This window comes from Gymnoscopelus braueri (assembly GCF_963280865.1).
Source record: "Gymnoscopelus braueri genome assembly, chromosome: 19".
Taxonomy (NCBI): Eukaryota; Metazoa; Chordata; class Actinopteri; order Myctophiformes; family Myctophidae; genus Gymnoscopelus; species Gymnoscopelus braueri.
The window spans coordinates 22,985,950-23,009,094 of NC_137621.1; the positions used below are offsets into that span (position 1 = coordinate 22,985,950).

Below are 23,145 nucleotides of genomic sequence, written 5' to 3' on the forward strand. Positions count from 1 at the left end.
AGGAACTGCCATGAACCCTAGTCAACCAGCAACGTAAGTTATTTTATGAACGTGGAATACATTTATTTATTTTTCCTGAGTACCCCGAAGAATCCCTGGCATACTAGTACCCCATATGAGAAACACTGCTGTAGAAGATACTCCACATTACTTGCCTTGAGTGTTTTTCAGTGAGAGACAATATTGTGTCCTTCCTTCTTTGACTTGATGCCCTAAGCCAGCGATTCCTAACCTGTGGGCATTGAGGATATTGTAAGTGGGCCCCCCAAAATAACACTTAAGATTTTAATGAATGAATGCAAACCACTCATCTTACCACTTATGGGTTGGCCACGAAGATTTTTGTGGGCCCTGATGCAGAAAAGGTTGTGCCATTGCTTCTCCAGGTTTTCACAGAAAAAGATTTAGCACTGTATTTTAGCACAAAATATATACACGCAAAACTTACTGAAAATACTGTCCACTGCACATTTGCTTTTTTAATGTACTTGATGCTGACATTTTTGTGTTGACAGTATCTGACATTGTGCCTATCCCTATTGCCTATTCAGAGTATTTGGCCGTGTTTCTCTCATTCTCTTATTTATTCTGTTATGTATTTCAGTTTCTCAGCAGATTCTTCTCCAGGGCCAGCACTCTTTCATCCCCAGACACTGCATTCTGCTGCAGAGCCAGTCTTGCTTCCCTCTCTTTCCTGCCGAACATGTCATGAATGTGTGTGTAGACAATGACATATTTAAGATGCATGGTTACATGTGTGCTGTACTATACATGTGTATGTGTACAGCCGTGCATGCATGTGTCACACATGCGTAAACAAAACGGTCTATTTGTGACTACGCATGTGCATATATCGATCAGTTTGCAATTTTACAAGTCTGCAAACCTGTGGATGGTCAATGTCATACAGCAGCCTGACCCAGTGCTTTCAGCTCCTTATACTTCTCACCCAGGATCCACTCATGTCTCTTCTGCTGCTCATGACTTGCTTCCTTTAGGTCCTAAAGTTTAGGAGTTTCAGATGCATACTCACTGACCATTTATTAGCCTCACTAGTCCAAATGCACATAAACGCACATTTCTAACCAGCCAATTACATGGCAGCAACTCAATGCATTTGGGCATGCAGACATGGTCAAGACGATCTGCTGCAGTTCAAACCGAGCATCAAACGTGAATTGAAATTGAAATGTTGTAGATGCCAAATTCTGTCCCACGGAACTCCATAAATGGGCATCAAAGGGACACCAACAGGTATTGCATAACTGGGTGGGGCATGCCCTCCCAACTTGCATCGTTTCCGTGTAGACCGGTGCCCAACTGGTCTCAATAATGCTTATTATATGATGACACAATTCCTCTACTGACTGTATCTCGTTGGTGGGCGGTGGACAGTTCAGAAACCTGCCTACCAATGAAGTCATCGGTTGGGATTCCATGCTAATGGAAATGACCGGTCTTTCTCTTCCTGGAAAATGTGCACGTTGAAATATAAAATAAAATTGCTGAGTGTTCTGCTCTGACAGAGAATGCTGGGTCAAATTGGTGGTTAATACTGTGACTTAAAAAGTGACAGGTTTTTTATTGGAGGATAAACCCCTTGAGATGCATCATCTCGTCTTCCACGGGGTCCTCAGGCACAACACACAAACAATGACAAGAAACAATCACATAACATTCAACAATAACAACGACAAAACATACATGTACACATGAGGGCTCTCACACCATCCCAGACCATTCTACATGTTACACATGTCATCTAAAAAAATTCAAATAAATAAATGAAACTAAAAATCAGCTATCAGAATCTAAATACAATCAATAATAAAAAACAAGAACAGTTAGATTTGAGCGAATCAAGCAAAGACATTTTGAAAACAGGAAATGAAATTATTGAGAAAAGTAGGTAAATTGTTCCAGTCAGAAGGTGCTTTAAACTTAAAGGGATATTTCACTTTCAAAAAAACTTTGGGTAATTTTATCGTCTACTCAGGCTTTTGTGAGCCCCCCAGACCGTTTTTAAGTTGCTTGATTCAGTATTTAGATATTTGATATTCATTTTATTTGACACGCCCCCTTCCTATACAATCCCATTATAACTTCAAACTCCATTTCTAACATATTAGAGTAATCAAAAACACCCATCCTTGGTTCTGGTGACTCACCCTGCCCTCCTAATACGCGAGGGGGCTGTGTTTTTTTTATTCTTTTTTCATTTATTTTTAATATATATCATTTGAAAATGAAAAAAATTAAATACAATAAAAAAAAACAATAAAATAAATGAAAAAAGTAATCGAGTAAAACAATTTAGTGATCTATACATTAATCTGAGACTATTGTTTGCTTTACTCCTAACAGAATCAATATGAGGCTTAAAAGAAAATTCAGAATCTAACCAAAGACCTAAGTATTTGAATGTCTCCACTGTTTTAAGTGGAGACCCATCTGTAAAATAAATAGTCAATTCAGAGGATGTACGATTAAGAAAGTACCTAGTACCAAACAACATGCTGTACGACTTCTGCTTGTTTAATATAAGAGTATTATTTAAAAGCCATTCTTGAACCAAATTAAAGTCAGTTTGCAAGAAGCTTTGAATTTTTGATATATCAGAATCAGATGTATGAATATCTGTGTCATCAGCACATGACATGTATGGAGCAATTGGTGCATATGTTGGGAAAATCATTAATGAAAATGGAAAAAAGTAAAGGACCTAAGATCGATCCTTGTGGTACACCTTTTTCTACAACCAAGAGGTTTGATTTAACATAATTAAAAGAAACACACTGACGAAGATTATGAAAGTAAGAACTAAACCAAAGTAATGCCTGTCGAGAAAGGCCAAAATCATAAAGTTTATCCAAAAGAAGTTAATGATCAACTAAAATCAATAAAAATAGATACAGTATAAACATTTACTGTTATCTAAAGAGGAGTATACATCATCTGAAATTTTAACAATAGCAGTAGTAGTGGAGAAATTGGAACGAAAACCTGATTGAAATGGGGATAAAATATTGAGATCATTAATATATTGAGATAATTTAGATATTAAAAGTGAATCGTTCCATGGTGTGAATACTGTCTAAGAACGTTAGCTGATCACAATCTTTCTTATTCTGATTGAAATGGGCTTCATGGTATACTGTATTTACAATACATTTATGGACAAAGAATCATTGGAACAAACAAACCCTCAGTCATTGGAAGGGAAATGTCAGTTTGACATGATTTTAAAAGAAAATAGCTAGATTCAGGTGAGAAAGTATTGCCCACAGCAACCCAATATTAATTTAGAACAATATATGTTTTTGCCTGTGTGTGTGTGTGTGTGTGTGTGTGTGTGTGTGGGTGTCTCTGTCTCTGAACAGCTAATCTCTGGCACCGCTGGACCAATCAGCGTGAAACTTGGCCCGCACACTCCCTGTAAGCCAAGGATAAGAACTTCTGCCCCACATTTTTCTAATCGACCTCATTGTGCCGCTATAACAGGCCGCTTCATTTTTGGTCTATAACTCCACTGTAACAAACCACTCTAAAGGATAAATGATCACCATCAAACCCATATGTATTATACAGTATAGGTAATAATAATGACATGAACTTCCATAATAACCTCAAACAAAAAATTGCAACAGGAATTTATTGATTTCATTTGAAGCTGACAGAATTTTAATTGTTAGGAAGGAAGGCACAGGAGCATCTCGGACAGTTAGACTTTTTTAACCATTCCATTGTGTTAGGGTCTTTTTTGACACGTTTTCAAGTTTGAATAGGTAAAAAGTACCCTTTACATTTCTTTATTGGAACAAGGCTTCATGATATCCTCAGAAATAGCCATTTTAACGCAACAAAATGATTTATCATAATTTTAATTAATTCTCAAAAAAATAAAGTGACACTTGTGGTGTTAGGGTCCGAAATGACCCGGCAAAGAAGTGTGGCTCAATTCCCCCCCAATTATCAATATTCCATTTTTACATGTTTGAGAGTGAGAGAGACTTGTCCTCATTTAGCATTTACTATCAGGATTAAAATAAAGTTTGAGTTTATGAAAAATAAATGACTTTTTACCTTCTATGGTATACGGGTAATTTCGGACCCTAACACCACTAGTGTCACTATTTTTAATAATAAAAAAAAAAAAAAAAGTTAAAAAAAAAAAACAAGTGTTTAAAAAAAAAAAATTTGAAGTATGTTCTAATTATTATTCTTAATTATTCTATTATAGCTAGATAACATCATTATCCATTGCCTTCATTATAGGAAATTTAATGAGTGAATCTTTACATTTTTATAATAGAAAACGAGATATATTGAAAGATGAAACCCTAGCCCTAACCCAACATAATATTTTAAAAAGTGTTTACATGGATATGAAAGCATTACAAGTCAGCTAAGAGGTGGGAGAAAAAAAAATTAAAATACTTATTTTTTGAGTATTTTGGGCTGATTTAAATCACGGGTCAAATTTGACCCGCTAACACCACAAGTGGATGCAGTTCTCTAACACAATGCAAGGGTTAATAGCAGGGCGCAAGTAAAAAAGAGCATGAGAACATTTCAATACATCTTCATCAGTTCATGATAATTTGAATTGTGTTCTCAGATCAGCTGATAAATAACCAGAGTTATTCATATTCTGGCTATCTCATGTTGTGGACCCAGGAAGCTTCTTTAGTAGCTCAGGTCCAAAAGCTCCTTTGGCCTAAAATATACACAACAGATAGTAGGTGAACAAAAGACATAAAAAATACTAATAATTTTAAACCCCAATGACAAAATCCCATTTTTCACAACTTACGTGCACATCTTGGCGTTGACACAGATGGTCTCCACACCATCATCTGCAGCAAGCTCCTCTACCATCTTTAGGAAGTACTTGTGGACATATTTCCTGCATATATCTTTTCCAAATGGGATTTTGCCACAGATCTGATGGAGCTTTTGTGTCAGCTTCTGTAATGGAAATGTTCAAAAGTCCAGATAAATAGAAATGTCCATTTTATTATCAAAGACGTCTCTACAACAGTGGTTCTCAAAGTGGGGTCCAGGAACCCTCAGGGTTCCCAGAGGGGGTTCCTGTAACTCTGAGAGTGTACACATGGACACATGCACACATAAATGTCATCATGATTTGAGTGCGTGGGGATCTCATTCTAAATAAGCCTTTGTGCTTTTATGAGCGATCCAGTTTAGAGGACCTTTTGTGAATTGTACTTCCATGTACTGTTTCCATGTCTTTCTAAATAAAGTATTCAATCAATCAGTCAAATGGAATCAAATGGACCCGGGTCCATGTGGTTCCATGTGTACCATTTGGTTCCATCTGTACGCTCTTGGAGTTATGGGGGTCCTTAAAATAAAAAAAGTCTGAGAACCACTATACTCTACAACATAAGAACCATGGTGATGCCCATGAAGGATCAAACTGTAGATGTTCGTCCATCCTGCAGTGTCTTCAACAGCAGATATAACATAATTGAGGTTGTGTCATGGTGTTTACCTCTACATTGCTGGGAGAGGCAGATTGTTTCACTTGCTCCAGAACTAACTTGCAGATCTTGCATTTGCCGAAAAACATTGGATCACCCAGCTGGAAATTAAAGTAGCATAGAATGGTACAGTAGTAATGTTTAGTTCAGCCATTTCCTACTGTTAAGATAATCATTTAGATTATGATTACAAGGTGGATGAAAACATATGCAATATGTTTTTTGTGCGTCTTTTTTATACCATTCGTACACAATGTTCACTGTATAAAAACGCACCAAAAGAGAAGCTCAGCAGTAGTTCACCCAAAAAACAACTTATTTTCTATCAATCACACAAGAAATTACTTTTTAGCTACAGTATTAGCTATTTTATAGCTTCAATCACACACCCCACGAATTCATGATTATTTTAGTTTATTTTAGTTTTTGTCGCATTCCTGAGCCAATAATTTGATGACGGGGTGGCTGGCCAGTAGGAGACTCAACTGAGTCTCAATTGAGCTGTTCAAATTATTGGCTCAGGGATAAGACAAAAACTAAAAACTCTCCATAAATTCAAGGCTTCATGGGGTGTGTAATTGATAGAAAATATGTAATTTTTTGGGTGAACTACTCCTTTAAGCTGTTAAAACACTATTTGTATAGTGTGGTTATAATATGTCTCCATGAATCAATATTCCTTTTGCATATGGGTCATATGTGTTGTTGTTTTGTTAATGTAATTTAATCATTTCATTTACCAGGCTCCCATCTGCTGAAGTTTCCTCTTCCTCAAGGTCATCATGGCCAATCGTCATGGCTGTGCAGAACAAAAGAAAAAAGGAAAGCTGTAAAAGTTAGACCCACAGAGACTACAATTAGGCACACAGTCCCACACCTGTGTGATATCCAAATGTAACATGCAAAATGATACATTTATAAAAGCACAGTAGTCTGCAATGGCAACATGACCTATCTATCAAGCCAACTGTAGCAGCTAGAGCACCACATATTCATAATATGCTGTTAAATATCTAAATCATAAATTCTAACATAAGAAAACCATACCTGAACACATCAACAGAGTACTGGCAAGCAGGACCCAAGCCATCTTCATGGTTGCAGCAATGTGGTGAATTGATTATGAGGGTCTGAGCATTTCTGGTCTCAAAACACCTTTTATATGAAGCAGAAGTGAGGAAACAGATACAGAGAGAGGGGTGGGGCGGGGGGGGGGGGGTGATCTAATCACTTTTTTTAATCACATTTGGTTCTGTAGAGAAGGCCACCATGACATGAGTCACGTATCACCATGACACGAGTCACGTATTCAAGAGGGTTTATTTGTCACTCACTCATACATGCAGCGAAATTGGTGTGGCATATTCTGCAAGATAATATTTCAATGTTTTATAACATATATAACAAGTAGTTTTACATCTATGCGTGTGCCTGCGCGTGCTCCTGCCCTGGTCAAATAGGTTCCGGCATGCCGTGCAAGGCCGTCCAGTGAGCATTGCACCCCTGACTGTGGAGCATGTTTTGAAGACTAAGAAACGACACTTAAAGGTTTCATGACATTCAGTTTTACACACATTAAAAGTCTTTGTCGTGGTCCTTCAAACGTGTATAAAAAGTTTTAACTGAAAATTCCACTCCACCTTTTCAACTGCAATGTCAAAAGTAATCTTTGCCTGTGGGTGCCGCTGTTGAAGGATTTTGCCTGTCAATCATCGCATCCGCTCCACCCCCCCCCCCCCCCCCCCCCAAAGGAAAGGATAGGGGAGGGTGGGATTAAGTGACTATGACATTGGGCCAATCCCAGATTACTTTTCAGCCTAATTATTTAAAAAACACCAGACCACAGAAAATCCACTGAATGTTCAAAGTTCCGTTTTTTTGGGTGTAATTGAGTGTGTCTATCCCATAATGCCCTGGCCTCCACAGGCTTTGAGCTGGTGCTGAAAACACTGCCCCTCTTTTGTCTCACGCATCTGGACCTGTCCGCTGTTCGAACTGGGCCTGGTGATCACCCCGCATTGGAACACCTCACTAAAATGTTCTCCCAGGTATACAGACACACACTCCTACTGGAACACCTCAGTAAAGTCTTCTATATCTACAGACACATGTTTTACACATGTCCACAATGAGTTGTACACTGCATTGGAGCACTTAACGATCATGGCTTGGTATAAGCAAGATTAATTGCATCTAACAGTACGTTTTAACAGCGGGCGACTCTCGGGCGATCACCGGGCGACATTGTCCAAAAGATAAAGAAAATCCATCTTTCATCGCCCCCCCGCCCACTTCGCCCTATCGCCAGTAGTTAACGGCTCTCATAGACAAATAATGCACTTCCGGAAAATACTATCCTGAATCGCCCGCTGTTAAAGCGCACCGTAAGTGTTTTGATTGATTGAATATTTTATTAGGCAAAAAATGTAAAACAGCACAGTTACATTTAAAATACTTTGTCTAACAGGTCCGTTCATAAAAGTCCTTGCGGACTTGTTTCCGATGAGGGCCTTGGTATTCAATTCATAGGCATATATAGTGGCACCACAGTTCAAATATAATTACAAAATAAACAGCAAAAAAAAATAACACTATGTACAACAAAAAAATAAAAAAGAGGGGGAAAAAAAAATATGTACAAGAACAGGGGGGGGGAGGGTCTGCTGTCTAACGGGAAAATGGTACTACCTCCTCCTTTGGCCTCCTGAAAGGTGATTTTTTTAAGGCTCTTTTAAATGAGCCCAGCGAACTGCATTTTTTGAGGGATGGAGTTAGACTATTCCAATCCTGGGTGGCAGTGCTGTTACCCAATGCAAATAGGGTTACAAGATATGCATGAATCATACAATGACAGCTATCATACATGTTACACTGTATAGGCTATACTTCTGTATTTTATTTCTGCTGTATGTTTCGGCTACTGTAAGTTGAGTCACTGACAGCGGGACTTGTTCCTTTGGCCAAAAATCGGATTTGTTCTCATTCTGCATGCAGTGGATATTCATGATCCAGATATGCAAGTGTGCTCATCAGTCAATGTGGCACATTGCTTCACTTGCAGGAAGAAGAATGCACGCTGACCCACTTGAGCTTGGCAGGAAATGGTCTCACTGACACCAGTGTAGCCACGCTGGCCAGGTACAGTACTGTACATCCTCAGTCTCCATAGTAGTTTGAGTCAAATAATTGCACTTTAGTAGAGTCATGCAAGAATGCTGATTAATTGTTCAGCGGTTTTCCATATCAGGAAAATACACTAAAATCAGCACAGACCCAACAAAGCCTTTTTAATTCTACTGTTAACCATATTTTTTATTATCCTGGTGTCTGTACTTCCACCACTCTCGTCTGTCCCTCCAGGTGTCTTCCTGTCTGTCCGTCTCTTGTGTCTTTGAACCTGTCAGGAAATCCATCTGTGACGTCAGCAGGGCTCAACAGCATTTTAATGGCTCTTAGTGAAGCACGTCGACCCTTGACCCATCTAAACCTTCAAGGTAAGGGTTTACTTTAGTTGGTCCTGCACCTGCCGTCCAGCGGATGTGCCAGTTTAGTTTTTTCTGAGGTTTTACTTGGTGCCTCTACCAGACCATAGTACGGCTGAAACAGTTAATCAAACTAATCAATGTAATCAGTTATAAACAATCAGTTTTTGGAAAAGAAACAATTGGAAGATTTGGTTCTTTTTTTGTGCTGGTGAAGGTTACAGGAGTGCATTTGGTGTGTAATTCAAAAATGTGAGCTTATCATAGGTCGTAGGGGCGTTAGCGTTCATGCGGCTATTGACATCCTGTGTTCAAGGGCTTCTGGAAAAAGCTTAACTTTTCTGTTTCTCGTAACTTCAGCTGCACATGCAAGGAGGAGGGGCCGTCCATTAATAAACACATGGGGGATTTTATCATAGGTAGTAGTCGTAAGGACCTTAGATCGATCCTTGTGGTACACCTTTTTCTTACAACCAAGAGGTTTGATTTAACACAATTAAAAAAACACACTGATGACGATTATGAAGGTAAGAACTAAACCAAAGTAATGCCTGTCGAGAAAGGCCAAAATCATAAAGTTTATCCAAAAGAAGATAATGATCAACTACATCAAAAGCCTTAGTTAAATCAATAAAAATAGAACCTACTAATTTACTGTTATCTAAAGAGGAGTATACATCATCTGAGAATTTAACAAGAGCTGTAGTAGTGGAGAAATTGGAACGAAAACCTGATTGAAATGGGGATAAAATATTGAGATTATTAATATATTTAGATAATAAAAGTTAATAGTTCCATGGTGTGAATACTGTCAAGAACGTTAGCTGATCACAATCTTTCTTATTCTGATTGAAATGGCTTCATGGTATATTTACAATACATTTATGGACAAATAATCATTGGAACAAACAAACCCTCGTCATTGGAAGGGAAATGTCAGTTTGATATGATTTTAAAAGAAAATAGCTAGATTCAGGTGAGAAAGTATTGCCCACAGCAACCCAATATTCATTTAGAACAATATATGTTTTTGCTTGTGTGTGTGGGGTGTCCGTCTCTCTGTCTCTGAACAGCTAAATCTCTGGCACCGCTGGACCAATCAGTGTGAAACTAACTTGCCCCGCACACTCCCTGTAAGCCAAGGAAGAACTTCTGCCCCACATTTTTCTAATCAACCTCATTGTGCCGCTATAACAGGCCGCTTAATTTTTTGGTCTTTAACTCCACTGTAACAAACCACTGTAAAGGATAAATGATCACCATCAAACCCATATATATTATACAGTATAGGCAATGTAATGACATGAACTTCCATAATAACCTAAAAAAAAAGGAATTTATTGATTTCATTTGAATCATATACATAATACTCATACATTTAAATCAGGTAAAGCTGACAGAATTTTAATTGTTAGGAATGAAGGCACTGGAGCATCTCGGACAGTTAGACTTTTTAATAGCAGGGTGCAAGTAAAAAAGAGTGTGACTACATTTCGATGTCAATACATTTTCATCAGGTGATGATCATTTGAATTGTGTTCTCAGTTAGTTGAGTTATTCATAGTTCTGGCTATCTCATGTTGTGGACCCAGGAAGTTTCTTCAGTAGCTCAGGTCCAAAAGCTCCTTTGGCCTAAAATATACACAACAGATAGTAGGTGAACAAAATACATAAAAAAATACTAATACATGTAAACACTAGTGACAAAATCCCATTTTCACAACTTACTTGCACATATTGATGTTGACACAGATGGTCTCGACACTATCATTTTTCTTTAGCTCCACTACCAGCTTTAGGAAGTACTTCTTGACATATTTCTTGCATATCTTTTTTCCAAAGTTGATTTTGTCACAGATGTGATGGAGCTCTTGTGTCACCTTCTGTAATGGAAATGTTCAAAAGTCCAGATAAATAGAAATGTCCATTTTATTATCAAAGACGTCTCTACAACAGTGGTTCTCAAAGTGGGGTCCAGGAACCCTCAGGGTTCCCAGAGGGGGTTCCTGTAACTCTGAGTGTACACATGGAACCACATGGACCCAGGTCCATGTGGTTTCATGTGTACCATTTGGTTCCATTTGTACGCTCTTGGAGTTATGGGGGTCCTTAAAATGTAAAAGTCTGTGAACCACTGCTCTACAACCCTACAACAACCAAGAACCATGGTGATGCCCAAGGATCAAACTGTAGATGTTCGTCCATCCTGCAGTATCTTGAACAGCAGATATAACATAATTGAGGTTGTGTCATGGTGTTTACCTTTACATTGCTGGTATCCGAGACATGTTGTTTCACTTTCTTCAGAACCCACTTGCAGATCTTGCAAGTGGTAAACATTGGATCACCCGGCTAGAAATGAAAGTAGCATAGAATGTTAAAGTAGTAATGTTTAGTTCCGCCATTTCCTACTGTTAAGATAATCATTTAGAGTATGATTACAAGGTGGATGGAAACATATGCAATTTTTTATACCTTTGGGACACAATGTTCACTGTATAAAAACGCATCAAAAGAGAAGCTCAGCAGTAGTTCACCCAAAAAATAACTTATTGTCTCCGCCAGGCCGAAAGGCATGGTGAGAGAGTATGTTTTACCCCCTGTCCGTCCGTCCGTCCGTGTGACAATAACGTACCTGACCTGGCGGAGACCTGTGCTCCGAGGAGCACTTTTTCTAGTTTTCTATCAATCACACACCCCATGAAGCCTTGAATTCATGGACATTCTTTTTGTATTTGTCGCATTCCTGAGCCAATAATTTGATGACGGGTCGTGGTGGCTGGTCAGTAGAGTCTCAATTGAGCTGTTCATCAAATTATTGGCTCAGGAATGCGACAAAAACAAAACCATCTCCATTAATTCAATGCTTCATGGGGTGTGTAATTGATAGAAAATATGTCATTTTTTGGGTGAACTACTCCTTTAAGCTGTTAAAACACTAGTTGTAATGTGTGGTTATAATATGTCTCCATGAATCAATATTATTTTTGCATATGGGTCATATGTGTGTTTTTAAAAAATATATATATAATTTAATCATTTCATTTACCAGGCTCCCATCTGCGGAAGTTTCCTCTTCCTCAAGGTCATCATGGCCAATCTGTGCGGCTGTGCAGACCAAAAGAAAAAAAGGAAAGCTGTAAAAGTTAGACCCACCGAGACTACAACATCTTACAATTAGGCACACAGTCCCACACCTGTGTAATGTCCTAATGTAACAATGTGCAAAATGATACATTTATAAAAGCACAGTAGTCTGCAATGGCAACCTATCTATCAAGCCAACTGTAGTAGATAGAGCACCACATAATATGCTGTTAAATATCTAAACAGCATATTATGAAGAAATCTAAATCATAAATTCTAACATAGGAAAAGCATACCTGAACACATCAACAGAGTACCGGCAAGCAGGACCCAAGCCATCTTCATGGTTGCAGCAATGTGGTGAATTGAATGAGTCTGAGCATTTCTGGTCTTGCACGATAACACCTTTGCAAACAGAGAGCGAGAGAGATGGGGGGAGTGGGAGGGCGGGGGGAGAATGGTCTCATCTCTTCTAACCTCAAACCCTGACTGACACATGACTGATCAGAGGACATGGTGTTTTTTCCATTTCTTGAAAAGTGGTTTCAGCCTGACGGCGCCTCTATTAGAGTTCTCAACGGGCCTCAAAAATTAAGGCCCGGCCCTAACTGGGCCCTAACTGGGCCGGCCCCAACAGAAAACGTCGGGTCGAGTTCGGGCAGAATTTGAGAACTCTAAGTGAAAGTCATCAGTTAATAAAAAGGTAAAAAGGTAAAGTACACATACTCGTTAGGCCCCATAAGAAAGATTTGTGTTAAAATACAAAATAAAAAAGTATTAATAAATTGTCAAAGAAATTTCAAGCTTCTTCAAAATATAGATCTAGTATTTGTTGGACTTGAACTCAGGACCTGAACCATGTACAGTGTATAGAGTGTCTTTACGCAGAGAGCTATTGAAATTGCTCTTCCTTTGGTGAAGCCAAATGAATTAATCACAAAAATAGATAGTTAAAGCAGGAGGAAAACATTTCTGGAGCAGGTAGCATGGTGGGTACTAAGAGACCTCTTCTGAGAGTGACTGAATGATAGTGTACAGTAGTGATCTAATGATCTTACTTTCAGCACAGAGGTTCCATGTTCAAATCCCTGCCCTCCTATAGTTCAATGTTGGAGTACTTTGGAATTTTCAAGGCTAAAATACAAAAGAAAAACTCAAAAGCATTAGAAAGCTGCCTTGGTGCAATGGTGTGGTGTGCTTGATCGGTTGCCTCTGCTACAAACAGTTTGCCGGTTCAAGTGTCATGCCATCAAGATACTGGAGGACCATCAGGGACTCATGGGAGCGATTGAGAGATAGTGTAGTGGTCTAATTATCAGACTCAGCACAGAGATTCCATGTTCAAGTCCTGGTTTGCCTATATAGTTCAATTATGGAGTACTTTGACATTTTCAAAATATTTTATTTTGTGCATGAGCCAAGTGCCTTTAATTATTTTGGGGGAATGACCCATCACGTTCATGTCAATGTACAATGTTTCTTTTGTCTGGGTAGCTCTGTCGGAAGAGCTCTTGACTCTGAACCACAAGGTCATGCGATCGAATCCTGGCACCGGCAGCTCAGTATATGAGCAATCTGGCTCCCTGGGGTCTAGTGCATTGTAACAGGGATAGACTCCTGTGTTCTTGGCTGTTGCTGACAATAAGACGGACGGACGGACAGGGTGCAAAACATAGTCTCTGCCACGCCTTCGGCCTGGCGGAGCAAACTATGAAAAAACCATACAGTATCATGCCATCTCAGCATGTTTCAATATTTGAATAAAACACTTTTTAATACACATTTCACCCCTTAAAAGTCAGGCCCTGTCACAGACAACTGTGTTTGTGTTAGAATCATATGGTATGTGTTTCCTAATTTATTTATTTGATACAAAAAATATTTTCTTATTCATCACGTCATCATGTGTGTGTGTGTATGTGTGTGTGTGTGTGTGTGTCTGTGTGTTTTTTTTTTTACAATCCTGGTCCCTTGTCCCTCCCTGGTGTGACCTTCTGCTCCCTCAACCGGCACTGCAACCGTAACTAGACTCGAGAGCATCAGTCCTCATGTTCTCACACATCACATCATCTTTGACATCAGCTACAATACTTAAATACATACTAACGGCTCTCGCTGCCGGTTGACTCATACAGGGACTGGTACGTGGTGATCATGAGAGCATGGAGCATGAGGGTTGATACATCCTGTACCCTTCTGCTGGCCCGCTAGCAGTGCGCATTCACAGCCTAGCCTAATTGTAAACCTAACTTTTTTTTTGTTGTTTTTTACAATTAAACAACTATTTCCCTTGTGAGGACCAAGCAAACACATTGTCCATTTCTCAAATTGTACTATACTTGTGTGGGGACATGTGGCCCTCGCTACACACACACACACACACAATTCTGAAATTCTGTTGTTATCGGAACAAATATCAGATATAATGTAAGTATAATATACTGTTGTTACTGATGTAATAGCCCTGTAACTGCCTAATGTGCCAAATGTTAATGTTTTCAGCTTTAATATACCAAAGGGGGGTGCTAGAGTCAAGCAGTTGGAGACCTGTTTGATTTCTGATCCCCCAGTGAGTGTCATTACAGAGTGGGGATGCATTGGAACAGGAGGGCTTTCTGTGATAGTCTCTATTGGTTGCCCCTCTAGCAGCCACTTGGCTATTTGAACAGCTGCCTAATGGACCTGCAGAAGCCTTAAGGCAGAAAGGTTCCCAACCTTTCCTTGAAAATCTGGAATATGTGTTCACGGCCCATTAACACTGCACCCTTTTGGCTGCGGTGTTAAGTGGTCGTGTGCATTTTTTATTTTAATGATCAATCAATCAATCGATTGTGTTCCGGTTTGGACCAGTTCCTATTTATCGGTATCACAATGAACATCTTTCAATGTTTTAAAGAAAAAAAATACCATGACTTTTTTTTTTACTTACATTTTTTAAATATTAATGTTATATTATCATTAAAATCTTTGTATTTTGCCAATTATTTGGGGACCTACTTGCAATATCCTCAAGCCCCGGCCCACAGGTTGGGAATTGCTGCCTTACGCGCTACAGAGGAATAATCTTGTATACAGCAGACTTCAGGGTTTCCTTTGCAAGGTCAGATGGCCACACAATCACTTACAGGAGTTTTAGTATAACGCTGAATATTATGGATAAATTGTGGATCACAAATAAAAGTTCAGGAGGTTTAAAGAAAATACAGTACAAAAAAATACAATATTAATTTCGCGTTTAATCGTCTTGATAATCAAGATATTTTAATTGTGTGCATACAATATGTACAATACAATGGTATTTCAGAGCAGGAGTGAATGAGTTTCAGGGCAGGATGGCCTTTGCAAGATACTGTATACTCTCTTATATGGTGTGAAACTTTACCACCCAAGTAGGATCTGAACAAGATAATGTATCCTTTGTAGAATATTCTGAGCCAGGATAGAGGAAACCCAGGGGAGAGATTACATAAAACAATTGGGGAATCCATTCAGTTTAATCTGAAGCAAACTTGTTTCAGTGCCTGAATAACAGGAAAATAAGGCTTGGTCACGCCACTTTATGCTAATTTTCAGCTGCTTCCTGCTCATGGGCCTGCTTCCTTGGAGCTCAATTCAACTACCCAACGATCATGCTGACATATTTATTGCAAACTGAAAATCTGTCTTGAGAGGTTACATTTAAAGTTATAACTAGAAATGCATTGTTTATTGTCTAAAAAGTATTAAAGTGTTTGCTTTGAAGTGATGAATTTGTTCTGAGTTAACACACACACACACATTCAAAGAAGTCAGCTGTACCGTAATTCATCATCTGCATCTCATTCAGTTGTCTTTTACAGTGATAATACTTACTTATGATCAACAGGAGAAAGAAAAAAGAAAAACCCAGTGTGTTCAAGAGGCAGGTATGGGGAAACTAGTGTAGTATATACACATCACCCACATCCTTTTTTAGCGGATGCATCAACGTCTTTATTGTGGTTCTCATTTCATGTTTCATCTTTGTTTCGGTTTTTAGAGAGCCCTATATGTGCCAGTGTGTTTGCTTCATTGTGAGGGAAATAGAATATACTGGCCCTGGAGATTTCATATAATGACATGAACCTAGCCATGGTTCGTATGACAGTTATGTTTCAGGGCTACCATGAACCCTAGTCAACCAGCAACGTAAGTTAATAACCTCAAACAAAAAATTGCAACAGGAATTTATTGATTTCATTTGAATCATATACATAATACTCATATATTGAAATCAGGTAAAGCTGACAGAATTTTAATTGTTAGGAAGGAAGGCACAGGAGCATCTCGGACAGTTAGACTTTTTAATAGCAGGATGCAGGTAAAAAAGAGCATTTCGATGCATTTCGATGTCAGTACATCTTCATCAGGTCATGATAATTTGAATTGTGTTCTCAGATCAGCTGATTAATAACCAGAGATATTCATAGTTCTGGCTATATGTTGTGGACCCAGGAAGCTTCTTTAGTAGCTCAGGTCCAAAAGCTCCTTTGGCCTAAAATATACACAACAGATAGTAGGTGAACAAAAGACATAAAAATACTAATCATTTTAAACACTAGTGATAAAATCTTACTTGCACATCTTGACGTTGACACAGATGGTTCTCACATCTTCAGCTGCAGCAAGCCCCTCTACCAGCTTTAGGAAGTACTTGTGGACATATTTCCTGCATATATCTTTTCCAAATGGGATTTTGTCACAGATGTGATGGAGCTTTTGTGTCAGCTTCTGTAATGGAAATGTTCAAAAGTCCAGATAAATAGAAATGTCCATTTTATTATCAAAGTCTCTACAACAGTGGTTCTCAAAGTGGGGTCCAGGAACCCTCCGGGTTTCCAGAGGGGGTTCCTGTAACTCTGTAACTCTGTACACATGGAACAAAATGGACCCGGGTCCATGTGGTTCCATTTGTACGCTCTTGGAGTTATAATGAATGGATAATGATAATGAATTTTATTTGTATAGCACCTTTCCTAACAAATTGCCAAAGTGCTGCACAGAGCAAGAATAAAAACACCAGACAACAAAAGCAAAACATTAAACTAGAAAAACAACATTACAGTGTATACAGTCATATAAAAACTATTAGGAAAAACACTTAGTGTAGAGGTAGGTTTTCAGAAGTGACTTAAACAGCCACAGCCTAGGTGCCCGGGCGGCGAAGGCCCGATCCCCCCGGGTTACAGGTGAGTAAAAGGGACCTCAAGGAGGGCTTTATTTGAGGATCTAAGAATGCGCTCAGACTTAGAAGGGGACAACATATTAGAGATATAAGTAGGGGCCAATCCATGCAGGGCTTTATAAGTAATAAGTAAAATTTTAAAATCGCTCCTGGAGCTCACAGGCAGCCAATGAAGGGCAGCTAGTATGGGTGTGATATGGTGCCGTTTTTTTCGTACCAGTGAGCAGTCTAGCAGCAGAGTTCTGTATCAGTTGTAGGCGGGATATGACTGTCTTGCTAAGGCCGGAGTAGAGGGAGTTGCAGTAATCAAGGCGTGATGATATAAGTGCATGAATGACCTTTTCGAGGTCGGGGGCTGACAGAAATGAAAATTACTTGATTTTTTCAATATTCCTCAGCTGAAAGTAGCAGGCTGCAGGATTGAACAACTGTCGTTACTTGTCTGTTAAAAGAGAGGTCGGAGTCAAAAATCACACCCAGATTTCGGGCAGCAGGTGTGACATTTGCGGAAAGGGAACCAAGTTGTGAGTGGAGGGGGAGGGTCGTTATGGGGTCCTTAAAATTAAAAAGTCTGAGAACCACTGCTCTACAACATAAGAACCATGGTGATCAAGGATCAAACTGTAGATGTTCGTCCATCCTGCAGTGTCTTGAACATAATTGAGGTTGTGTCAGGGTGTTTACCTCTACATTGCTGTCATCCGAGACATCTTGTTTCACTTTCTTCAGAACCCACTTGCAGACCTTGCATTTAATTTTGCCTTTAATCATTGGATCACCTGGCTGGAAATGAAAGTAGAATAGAATGTTACAGTAGTAATGATTAGTTCAGCCATTTCCTACTGTTAAGATAATTATTTAGATTATGATTACAAGGTGGATGGAAACATGCAATATGTTTTTTAAGTGTCTTTTTTATACCTTTGGGACACAACGTTCACTTACTGTATAAAAACGCATCAAAAGAGATAAGCTCATTAAAGGAGTAGTTCACCCAAAAAAAATCTTCTTTTCAATCAATCACGCAAAAATGTATTCCTTATTATATTCCTTTTGCATATGGGTCATATGTCTTTTTTAATATAATTTAATCGTTTCATTTACCAGGCTCCCATCTGCCGAAGTTTCCTCTTCCTCAAGGTCATCATGGCCAATCGTCATGGCTGTGCAGACCAAAAGAAAAAAAGGAAAGCTGTAAAAGTTAGACCCACCGAGACTACAACATCTTACAATTAGGCACACAGTCCCACACCTGTGTAATGTCCTAATGTAACATGCAAAATTATACATTTATAAAAGCACAGTAGTCTGCAATGGCAACATGACCTATCTATCAAGCCAACTGTAGCAGATAGAGCACCACATAATATGCTGTTAAATATCTAAAGAAAACTCTAAATCATAAATTCTAACATAGGAAAAAGCATACCTGAACACATCAACAGAGTACCGGCAAGCAGGACCCAAGCCCAAGCCATCTTCATGGTTGCAGCAATGTGGTGAATTGAATTATGAGAGTCTGAGCATTTCTGGTCTTGCACAATAACACCTTTGCAAACAGAGAGCAAGAGAAATGGGGGGGGGGGGGAGTGGGAGGGCGGGGGGAGAATGGTCTCATCACTTCTAACCTCAAACCACACATGACTGATCAGAGGACATTGTGTTTTTTCCACTTCTTGAAAAGTGGTTTCAGCCTGACGGCGCCTCTATTAGAGTTCTCAACTCAACGGGTCTCAAAAATTAAGGCCCGGCCCTAACTGGGCCCTAACTGGGCCGGCCGGAACAGAAAACGTCGGGTCGAGTTCGGGCAGAATTTGAGAACTCTAAGTGAAAGTCATCAGTTAATAAAATTGTAAAAAGGTAAAGTACACATACTCGTTAGGCCCCATAAGAAAGATGTGTGTTAAAAACTTTAATACGTTTTAATACATTTCAAGCTTCTTCAAAATATAGATCTAGTATTTGTTGGACTTGAACCAACAAATACCTTGAACCTTTGAACCATGTATAGAGTGTCTTTACGCAGAGAGCAATTGAAATTGCTCCTCCTTTGGTGAAGCCAAATGAATTTTTCACAAAAAAGCCAGAGGCTTGTTTCCATTGTGCTCAACACTCCTCCATAAACAATCCAGACCAGCAACGATATACCTGTATATAAAAACGAAAATAAAATTAAACTGCATATCTTGATATATTTTGTTTGTATCGTTGTCTGTTGATAGTTAAAGCAGGAGGAAAACATTTCTGGAGCAGGTAGCATGGTAGGTACTAAGAGACCTCTTCTGAGAGTGACTGAATGATAGTGTACAGTAGTGGTCTAATGATCTTACTTTCAGCACAGAGGTTCCATGTTCAAATCACTGTCCTCCTATAGTTCAATGTTGGAGTACTTTGGAATTTTCAAGGCTAAAATACAAAAGAAAAACTCAAAAGCATTAGAAAGCTGCCTTGGTGCAATGGTGTGGTGTGCTTGATCGGTTGCCTCTGCTACAAACAGTTTGCCGGTTCAAGTGTCATGCCATCAAGATACTGGAGGACCATCGGGGACTCATGGGAGCTATTGAGAGATAGTGTAGTGGTCTAATTATCAGACTCAGCACAGAGATTCCATGTTCAAGTCCTGGTTCGCCTATATAGTTCAATGCTGGAGTACTTTGACATTTTCAAAATATTTTATTTTGTGCATGAGCCAAGTGCCTTTAATTATTTTGGGGGAATGACCCATCACGTTCATGTCAATGTACAATGTTTCTTATGTCTGGGTAGCTCTGTCGGAAGAGCTCTTGACTCTGAACCACAAGGTCATGCGATCGAATCCTGGCACCGGCAGCTCAGTATGATCAATCTGTCTCCCTGGGGTCTAGTGCATTGTAACAGGGATAGACTCCTGTGTTCTTGGCTGTTGCTGACAATAAGATTGACGGACGGACAGGGTGCAAAACATAGTCTCGGCCTGGCGGAGCTAACTATGAAAAAACCATATCATGCCATCTCAGCATGTTTCAATATTTGAATAAAACACTTTTTAATACACATTTCACCCCTTAAAAGTCAGGCCCTGTCATAGACAACTGTGTTTGTGTTAGAATCATATGGTATGTGTTTCCTAATTTATTTATTTGATACAAAAATTATTTTCTTATTCATCACGTCATCGTGTGTGTGTGTGTATGTGTGTGTGTGTGTGTCTGTGTTTTTTTTTTTTTTACAATCCTGGTCCCTCGTCCCTCCCTGGTGTGACCTTCTGCTCCCTCAACCGCTGCAACCGCAACTAGACTCGAGAGCATCAGTCCTCATGTTCTCACACATTACATCATCTTTGACATCAGCTACAATATTTACATACTAACGGCTCTCGCTGCCGGTTGACTCATACAGGGACTGGTACGTGGTGATCATGAGAGCATGGAGCATGAGGGTTGATACATCCTGTACCCTTCTGCTGGCCCGCTAGCAGTGTGCATTCACAGCCTAACCTAATTGTAAACCTAATTTTTTTTTTTTCACAATTAAACAACCATTTCCCTTGTGAGGACCAAGCAAACACATTGTCCATTTCTCAAATTGTACTATATTTGTGGGGACATGTGGCCCTCGCTACACACACACACACACACACACACACACACACACACCCACCCAGCAGCGGCAGCCCTGTAACTGCTGATGTGCCAAATGTTAATGTTTTCAGCTTTAATATACCAAAGGGGGGTGCTAGAGTCAAGCAGTTGGAGACCTGTTTGATTTCTGCAGAGATCCCCCAGTGAGTGTCATTACAGAGTGGGGATGCATTGGAACAGGAGGGTTTTCCTGTGATAGTCTCAATTGGTTGCCCCTCTAGCAGCCACTTGGCTATTTGAACAGCTGCCTAATGGACCTGCAGAAGCCTTAAGGCAGAGAGGTTTCCAACCTTTCCTGGATCAGGGCCCACTTGAAAATCTGGAAAATGTGTTCACGCTTCACGGCCCATTAACACTGCACCCTTTTGGCTGCGGTGTTAAGTGGTCGTGTGCATTTTTAGAGCATGTTTATTTTAATGATCAATCAATCGATTGTGTTCCCGGTTTGGATCAGTTCACTATTTATCGGTATCACAAAAATGAAAATCTTTCAATGTTTTAAAGAAAAAAAATACCATGACTTTTTTTTTTTACTTATATTTTTTAAATATTAATGCTATATTATCATTAAAATCTTGGTATTTTGCCAATTATTTGGGGACCCACTTGCAATATCCTCACGCCCCGGCCCACAGGTTGGGAATGGCTGCCTTACGCGCTACAGAGGAATAATCTTGTATACAGCAGACTTCAGGGTTTCATTTGCAAGGTCAGATGGCCACACAATCACTTACAGGGGTTTTAGTATAACGCTGAATATTATGGATAAATTGTGGATCACAAATAAAAGTGCAGGAGGTTTTAACAAAAATACAGTAGGCCTACAAAAAAATACAATATTAATTTCGCGTTTAATCGTCTTGATAATCAAGATATTTTAATTGTGTGCATACAATATGTACAATACAATGGTATTTCAGAGCAGGAGTGAATGAGTTTCAGGGCAGGATGGCCTTTCCAAGATATACTCTCTTATATGGTGTGAAACTTTACCACTCAAGTAGGATCTGAACAAGATAATGTATCCTTTGTAGAATATTCTGAGCCAGGATAGAGGAAACCCGGGGGAGAGATTACATAAAACAATTGGGGAATCCATTCAGTTTAATCTGAAGCAAACTTGTTTCAGTGCCCGAACAACAGGAAAATAAGGCTTGGTCACGCCACTTTATGCTAATTTAGCTGCTTCCTGCTCATGGGCCTGCTTCCTTGGAGCTCAATTCAACTACCCAACGATCATAATGACACATATTTATTGCAAACTGAAAATCTGTCTTGAGAGGTTACATTTAAAGTTATAACTAGAAATGCATTGTTTATTGTCTAAAAAGTATTAAAGTGTTTGCTTTGAAGTGATGAATTTGTTCTGAGTTAAAGGGGAAATCCACCCATTTTCAATATTTAACTATGTCATTAATATAGCATAAAGGAGTTGTGTGGAAATAAGAAAAAAATTAAAAAAAAATTAACATTGCAAAAAAATGTAACATTGCAAAAAAATTAACATTGCAAATTACACCATGATGAGTCATCACAGTGTAATTTGCAATGTTAATTTTTTTGCAATGTTACATTTTTTTGCAATGTTAATTTTTTTTTTAATTTTTTCTTATTTCCACACAACTCCTTTATGCTATATTAATGACATAGTTAAATATTGAAAATGGGTGGATTTCCCCTTTAACACACACACACACATTCAAAGAAGTCAGCTGTACCGTAATTCATCATCTGCATCTCATTCAGTTGTCTTTTACAGTGATAATACTTACTTATGATCAACAGGAGAAAGAAAAAATAAAAACCCAGCGTGTTCAAGAGGCAGGTATGGGGAAACTAGTGTAGTATATACACATCACCCACATCCTTTTTTAGCAGATGCATCAACGTCTTTATTGTGGTTCTCATTTCATGTTTCATCTTTGTTTCGGTTTTTAGAGAGCCTTATATGTGCCAGTGTGTTTGCTTCATTGTGAGGGAAATAGAATATACTGGCCCTGGAGATTTCAAATAATGCCATGAACCTAGCCATGGTTCGTATGACAGTTATGTTTCAGGGCTACCATGAACCCTAGTCAACCAGCAACGTAAGTTAATAACCTCAAACAAAAAATTGCAATAGGAATTTATTGATTTCATTTGAATCATATACATAATACTCATACATTGAAATCAGGTAAAGCTGACAGAATTTTAATTGTTAGGAAGGAATAGCAGGATGCAGGTAAAAAAGAGCATTTCGATGCATT

General features: G+C 39.0%; 2 protein-coding genes across 5 annotated transcripts; both read right to left on the reverse strand.

Moving 5' to 3' along the window:
* Nucleotides 1-3,645: 3,645 nt before the first annotated feature.
* Nucleotides 3,646-12,455, reverse strand: LOC308074210 (antimicrobial peptide NK-lysin-like). Of its 3 annotated transcripts, none has more exons than XM_080413558.1 (5): nucleotides 12,370-12,438; nucleotides 6,245-6,303; nucleotides 5,516-5,605; nucleotides 4,814-4,968; nucleotides 3,646-4,717 (listed from the first exon to the last, which is right to left on the reverse strand). In XM_080413558.1, exons 1-5 carry the CDS (start codon nucleotides 12,416-12,418, stop codon nucleotides 4,687-4,689), a joined length of 384 nt encoding a protein of 127 aa, XP_080269684.1. In that variant the 5' UTR covers nucleotides 12,419-12,438; the 3' UTR covers nucleotides 3,646-4,686. The 3 variants fall into 3 exon arrangements, with proteins under 3 accessions (XP_080269684.1, XP_080269683.1, XP_080269685.1); XM_080413557.1 differs by lacking the exon at nucleotides 12,370-12,438 and adding an exon at nucleotides 6,552-6,620; XM_080413559.1 differs by lacking the exons at nucleotides 3,646-4,717; nucleotides 4,814-4,968; nucleotides 5,516-5,605; nucleotides 6,245-6,303 and adding exons at nucleotides 10,426-10,618; nucleotides 10,715-10,869; nucleotides 11,249-11,338; nucleotides 12,036-12,094 and having other exon boundaries at nucleotides 12,370-12,455.
* Nucleotides 12,456-16,228: 3,773 nt separating this feature from the next.
* Nucleotides 16,229-18,783, reverse strand: LOC308074208 (antimicrobial peptide NK-lysin-like). 2 transcript variants are annotated; one of them, XM_080413554.1, is made up of 5 exons: nucleotides 18,706-18,783; nucleotides 18,381-18,439; nucleotides 17,961-18,059; nucleotides 16,668-16,819; nucleotides 16,229-16,586 (listed from the first exon to the last, which is right to left on the reverse strand). In XM_080413554.1, the coding sequence occupies exons 1-5, from the start codon at nucleotides 18,758-18,760 to the stop codon at nucleotides 16,556-16,558; spliced, it is 396 nt and encodes a 131-aa protein (XP_080269680.1). In that variant the 5' UTR covers nucleotides 18,761-18,783; the 3' UTR covers nucleotides 16,229-16,555. The 2 variants fall into 2 exon arrangements, with proteins under 2 accessions (XP_080269680.1, XP_080269679.1); XM_080413553.1 differs by having other exon boundaries at nucleotides 16,236-16,586; nucleotides 16,668-16,822.
* Between the last annotated feature and the right edge of the window lie 4,362 nt (nucleotides 18,784-23,145).

Coding starts and splice junctions, on each gene's coding strand:
- LOC308074210 (XM_080413558.1), bottom strand. CDS start 12,418: ATGAAGATGGCTTGGGTCCTGCTTGCCGGTACTCTGTTGATGTGTTCA. Junction 6,304..12,369: donor TACTCTGTTGATGTGTTCAG/GTATGCTTTTCC, acceptor TGTTCTGCACAG/CCATGACGATTGGCCATGAT. Junction 5,606..6,244: donor CTTCAGCAGATGGGAGCCTG/GTAAATGAAATG, acceptor TTTAATTTCCAG/CTGGGTGATCCAATGTTTTT.
- LOC308074208 (XM_080413553.1), bottom strand. CDS start 18,760: ATGAAGATGGCTTGGGCTTGGGTCCTGCTTGCCGGTACTCTGTTGATG. Junction 18,440..18,705: donor TACTCTGTTGATGTGTTCAG/GTATGCTTTTTC, acceptor TGGTCTGCACAG/CCATGACGATTGGCCATGAT. Junction 16,823..17,960: donor CGGATGACAGCAATGTAGAG/GTAAACACCCTG, acceptor TTTCCATTACAG/AAGCTGACACAAAAGCTCCA.